The sequence below is a fragment of the Pteropus vampyrus genome, unplaced genomic scaffold (assembly GCF_000151845.1).
Source record: "Pteropus vampyrus isolate Shadow unplaced genomic scaffold, Pvam_2.0 Scaffold77, whole genome shotgun sequence".
Lineage (NCBI taxonomy): Eukaryota > Metazoa > Chordata > Mammalia > Chiroptera > Pteropodidae > Pteropus > Pteropus vampyrus.
This window is the reverse complement of record NW_011888858.1, coordinates 4,796,409-4,802,408: the sequence shown is the minus strand read 5'-3', so window position 1 is coordinate 4,802,408 and position 6,000 is coordinate 4,796,409. Positions and strand designations below refer to the sequence as shown.

Here is a 6,000-nt window from a genome sequence, read left to right as displayed (position 1 = left end):
ATGTTTTACTCATACCTTTACTTTCCAAGTTCTTAAACAGCAGATATTCAATAATCGTTAAATAAATAAATAAAACAATGTTGATTGTTTATAAACCTATTGATTTTTAAAACTAAAATGAATTTCTGTTGAAAAGTGAAGTGTCCTGTCTGAAAACATTAGAACTGAAAGGGACTTTAAAAATCATCTAATTCAGCTTTATTTTATGAATGAGAAAACTGAAGCAGGTTGATGGCCTGAGGTCATGCAACTAGGTACTTATACTTAATATAGTTAATAACTAGAATACCAGTTTTAACCCATCATGTGTCATGTTCTTGAAAGATGTGTTCTCAAAAGTGGCCTCAAAATATGGCACAATCTATTGAAATAAAAACTATACACACTTTATGCTCTATCTTGGAGAAACACTTGTAAAATTTGCAGGAAGTCATGGACAAGGATCTTCATTGTAGGGTTTTTGTGAGTTAAAGTGAAAAGTTGAAAGCAATCCAAATGTACACCAACAAATAGCCATATTCACTTTATGAGAGCAATAATATGGAATACCATAAAGCACTAAAAAATGGACAATTTTTTATGTGCTAACATGAAAGGATCTGTAAGATACTATTGAGTCAAAAAAGAAAAGCAATACGCAGATACATACATACAGTACTGTATCCCTTAAGATTAGTTAACCTCAGTTTCTCCAAAACAGTACAATTCACCTGAAGTTAATGTATATAAAGTTTCACAAAGATTCACACCAAATAACAAGGGTTACCTCTAGAAAGGAGGGTAGTGGATGGGGGGCAGGGGGGGGGCTCTTTGACCTTAACTACAACTATAATGCAAGGAGAATGTATTACTTATTTATTAGTTTTGCTTTCGTTAGCTGTTAAAATTAATTTTTTTCTCTTTTTGTTTATTTCTGTGTAAAAATATTTATTTCTACTAATAAAAAATTAATTTCTTAAGAAAGGGGCCATGAATTGTGATTTCTTCTCTAATGAGAAACGGGATTGCTAGGTAATGATTCTGTATCAAAGTTGATACAACCTGTAGAGAAAATAAGGCCTTTCGGAAGACTAAAAGACAAAAAAAGGTTGAGAAAAGAAAGTATCAAGGGCAGACGGGAACAATGGAGCACTCGCACGCAAGATCAATCCGGAGTTATTAGAGAGAAGGATGGGGGAGGGGAACCCCAATTTACTCTGAACGCCAAGAGAAAAATCAACGCTAAAATGGCAAAGCGGGATTCTGTGGGGGCGGGGGCCAACTACGATACGCATGCGCAGCTAGGCCCAGGAGGTCGCCGCCGCGGAAGCGAATCCACCTAGGGACGCCGCGCCGCTTGGCTGCTGCTGCGCCTGCGCAGGCGTGCCGGCGTCTGAGACTTCTTTGCCGCCGCCGCGGCTGCCCCGGATCCTCCCGGTGGCTTTGAGTCTCGCGCTTTCTTCGTTTGCTCGCTGGCGGGTTTGCGCCCCTCTCGCACCTTCGGGCGGTGAAGCTGGGGAAGGGGTTGGAGGGGGCTGTTGACTGCAGCCTTTAAGTTGTGCTCGGGGCGGCCATGTCGGCCGGCGAGGTCGAGCGCCTAGTGTCGGAGCTGAGCGGCGGGACCGGAGGGGATGAGGAGGAAGAGTGGCTCTATGGCGGTACGGAACTTCCTGTCCCTTCTCTCTTTCCCGGGTTCTCTCAAGCCTCCCCTCCCGGCTTGCAATCGGTCGGCGTCCCGGGCCCTTCACGCCGCCGCTTGGGGCCTCTCGTACGGATCCTAGTCCGGCCTAAGTCAGGCTGAGCGCGTTGTGCGCGCCTCCCCGCCCCCCTCGGCCTCACGCCCTGCCCACAACCCCAACTCGCACCCATCCTGCGGCGGCGGGGTCCAACCCCGGTCGCTGGCACGGGGCTTGGCCCCCATCCTCCCCCTCCTCCTTGCCGCGGCTTCTCGGCCGCCTGGCCTTCGCGCTCATTGCTCTTGTTTTTTATATCGATTCTAAGCAGTGTTCGTGTGCTGCTTCTTGCCCCTTGGCTGTAGGATCCTCTTTCTGTCCCTTTCTTTCAGAAGCAGTCATTCTGTAAAAATAGATAAATAAAGTTGATGCCATAAAACTAACGTCTTGTTTCTTGATGGTCAATTTGTATGGAATGCACCTGCAAGGGTACTTCCTTGTCTGAAAGTTGTGCTTTAAAAATAATTAAAAGAGGAAGAGATGGAATACATTATGGCCCATAAAGAAAACCCCGCATGTCTCCTGTAATAAGGTGAACTTTTTTTAATTTAAGAGACTGCTCTTTAACCTACGTCGTAGAAGTACCACATGTCCTTTAGGCTTACAGTTTTCAGTATCGTCTCTTCTTTAAAGAAATTTAGTTCATCTTGTACTTTTTGAAAGGGACTTGTTTAGAAATCTTTTTTAACTTTTATTAAGTCAGCCCCTTCTTGCCTGTTTCCGATATTAGATTTGAAAGTTAATATTTGTTCCTTGCCCAAAATGTGTATTTTTTTCTTTAGAATGGTATAGTAAAAGTACGTATTTGGCCACCATGCACCTCTTTGATGATGTGACTTTGACAAACTTTGATTTTGATAAACTTGTAAAATAAATTCAGTATCTTTGGTGGCAAGATTTAGCATTAGTAATACTCTTTGAAACGTAAATATGTAGGGTTTTTTTTTTTTTGCAAAGATCTAGAGGTCTTTCATATCAAATTTATTTTTATAAGAAGTAAAGGCTGAATTTTTTCATAAAAGGCAATCTTGTTAAGTCATTATAAGGTGATCTAACTTTGGATGTGCTTATAGGCCCATGGGACGTGCATGTGCACAGTGATTTGGCAAAGGACCTAGGTTAGTGCTTGTGATGATCACTTCAGATTTTCATAATACTAGTTTCTTTAAGAGTAGTTTGTTAATTTTATTTATTTATTTATGTATTTTTTTCGGTAGATGAAAATGAAGTTGAAAGGCCAGAAGAGGAAAATGCCAGGTTAGTGAAATTTCTCGTGATACTTAATTTAGATTGTTTTCTATCAACAAATTGTCAGAATTATGTCGTTAAAATTGTTGGTTTGATTGCAACATTTTGACTAAAGGTTGGAAGATATTGAGTTCTTTGGAGTTTATTCCTCTTTCAAGACCTAATTTTATACTCATCTGTTTATTCGCTAGTAGCTTAGGGGACAGTTTTTGAAAGGTTTAATAATGTTTCACTATTAAGTAACTTTTTACTCTTAAGTGAGCACAACAGTGGAGTGTAGAGTAGAATCATTAGATGACTAAGAAAAAAGTTTTAACTTAAAATTTTTTAAAAAGCTATTTCACAGTTCATTAATATTTCTGATAGTGAAATGAACTTTGGTTATAATTTCAATGTTTTGTATTTCAGTTCAAATGGAATAAATGGGTTTGTTATAAGATTGATTTCCTTAATTAGATTACTAGAAAAGTTTGAGTATCCTTTACCAAACATATACAAGAAGCCAGAAACATCCTAAATTTCAAAACAACTCACACATAAAAATCTATGGATATGCTGACATTACTCTGACCTTAGTATTGTATAATGGGGAATGGGGAATTAAAAAAACAGCTTTTAAAGAATATTTGAGTTTAAAAAGTGGAAGAAATATCACTTCATACCCACTAGGATGGCTGTAATCAAAAGGACAGTGACAGCAGATTTTGATGAAGATATGGAGAAATTGGAACCCCCATATACTATTGATGAGATTGTAAAATGGTGCGGCTACTTTGGAAGAAACCTTGGCAGTTCCTCAAAAGGTTGCCGTATGATCCAGGAATTCCACTCCTAGATATACCTTAAGAGAAATGAAAACATGCATCCACCCAAAAACTTGTATAGTAAGTCCTCGATAACACTGTTGATAGGTTTGGTGAATTTAAGCAAAACTACCTATAACAAGACCAATTTTACCATAGGCTAATTGATATAAACAAGAATTACATTTCTATGGCATCTCATCAACCTTATAACAAAACTACACTGAATGAAAGAGTGTTATTCGAGCACCTGCTATACATGAATATTCATAGCAGTATTACTTATAATAGTCAAAAAAGGAAATAACCGGTGTTCATCAAATAATGGATAAATAAAATGTGTATTTATATAGTGGAATGCTATTTGGCAGTAAATAGAAAGAACGTACTTGTGTATTACAACATGTGTGAACCTTGAAAACATGCTAAATGAAAGAAGCCAGTCACAAAGGACTGCATATTGTATGATTCTATTTATATTAAATGGACAGAAAAGGTAAATCCATAGAAACAGAAAGTAGTGGTTGCCAGGACTGGGTACAGAGCTAAATGACTACTAATATTTACAAGGTTTCTTTTTGGGGTGATTAAAATATTCCGGAATTAGATAGCTGTGATAGTTGCACTATTCTGTAAACATACTAAAGACCATTGAGTTTTACACTTCAAGTGAATAGATTGATATATGTCAAAGCTGTTACTTAAAAACAAGTGAGTGGAGGGAAGAATCGAGAAATGGAAAAAGAAATAGCTTAGGGGGTACTGAAATTAGAGTTGTCTTCTTCACTTAAAACTATCCCCTATATTGGAAGACTTTTTTTTCACTCATTGCTCTATCATCTGAAATTTTATCATTTAATTTTGAAATTTAGGTATCCAATTATAATGCTAATCACAGCCACGAAGTGAGGATTTGTATAATTTATAGTTATGAAAATAAATATTTTTTTCATGCCCTGTTCAGTTGGTCAGGAAATGAATTGATAACAGTGTAATTGAAGCTTATTTTCTGATTTAACATTCTTTTTTAGTATATGCTGCTGAAGTGAGCACATGATTTAACATTCTTTCATTTTAATTCCTCAGTTCACAGCTTGATTAAATTTATTGGAGAGACACCTACTTTTCCTGAGCATCACTGTCAAAATGTCTTTAGATTCCTTATTAAAATTTTATTTGGAGAGCTGTTAAATTTATTTCATCCCATGGAAAAGATTTACACTTAAAATTTTATTTTTCTGGAAAAAAGCTTATAATTTTATCATGTTTTTAGCGTTTTATGATGATAGAGAATTAAAGCTTTAAAAAATCTTTTGGGGAATAGAGAGCTCCACCAAACCTGGTTTTTAGTGTCCTATCATTGTACATCATTGTATTGCCCTAACTGAACTGAGCCCTTGCTCTTCAGGCTTTCACGAGTTTCTTTGTGACTGGTTCATTGTTAAAACCTCTTCTTTACCATTGCATTATATTGTCTCCAGTTCTCTCATGTTTTATCTATCAATATTTTGGCTAAGTATACTACTACTTTGCGCCATAAAAAACAAGCTGAACTTGTTTCTAGCTACCTATAAGTTTATTTAAGCAGGCGGTTAATATATTGAAGAAATATAGTTGGATATTTGTTTTCTTGGGTCAAGCAGTAGAACAATGAAAATTTAAGATAAGGTATCAGTTTTTATCCTTCATTTTACTTTATTTAGAGATTGTATTATAAAATACCACTGAAGAGAATAAATTGATTTATATAAAAATTGCTTTAGACAGTAAAGTTTAGGAGATATTAGCAGAAATCTAATGAGAAGATCTTTGCACTCTATCAGCATCTGGACTTTTTAAATTTTTTTTATAAATGCTACTAAATAATTGTTAGTTGCTTTGTACTTGTATTTCCTTTTCTATGAAGTGAGGTTAATGGTTAAAATTCCCACTATGGAAATTATAATTATTAAAAATTTAAGAAATCAATTACACAGAGTACCAGAAGTTTTATTTGTTGGTTAATGGCCATATACTTGAGAATAAGACATATGAGAATAAGTGTTATATATCAATTTTGTTGTAACAGAGCAAATCAGGTATTAACTGGTCTTATAAAAGTAATTTGTTCTTTAATGAATCAAAATTAGGTCTGGAGCTGTCATTATTATCAAATTAGAAAGCAGTCTTAAATGAAGATAAACTTTTTTTATTTTAAAATTTATTTATTATACAACAAAGAACATACATCCAATAGG

General features: G+C 36.1%; 1 protein-coding gene across 15 annotated transcripts in view; it reads left to right on the top strand.

The window, feature by feature from the left end:
* The first annotated feature begins 1,341 nt into the window (after positions 1-1,341).
* Positions 1,342-6,000, top strand: part of FIP1L1 (factor interacting with PAPOLA and CPSF1) — a 71,999-nt gene continuing 67,340 nt past the window's right edge. For 5 of the 15 annotated variants that reach the window (XM_023532109.1, XM_023532104.1, XM_023532102.1 and 2 more), the window contains exons 1-3: positions 1,343-1,637; positions 2,786-2,830; positions 2,930-2,969. In XM_023532109.1, coding sequence (XP_023387877.1) covers positions 1,553-1,637; positions 2,786-2,830; positions 2,930-2,969 — 170 coding nt within the window. In that variant the 5' untranslated portion in view covers positions 1,343-1,552. Of the gene's footprint in view, positions 1,638-2,785; positions 2,831-2,929; positions 2,970-6,000 lie in introns of all 15 variants that reach the window. The other 10 variants (XM_023532108.1, XM_023532103.1, XM_011362647.2 and 7 more) reach the window with 5 other exon arrangements.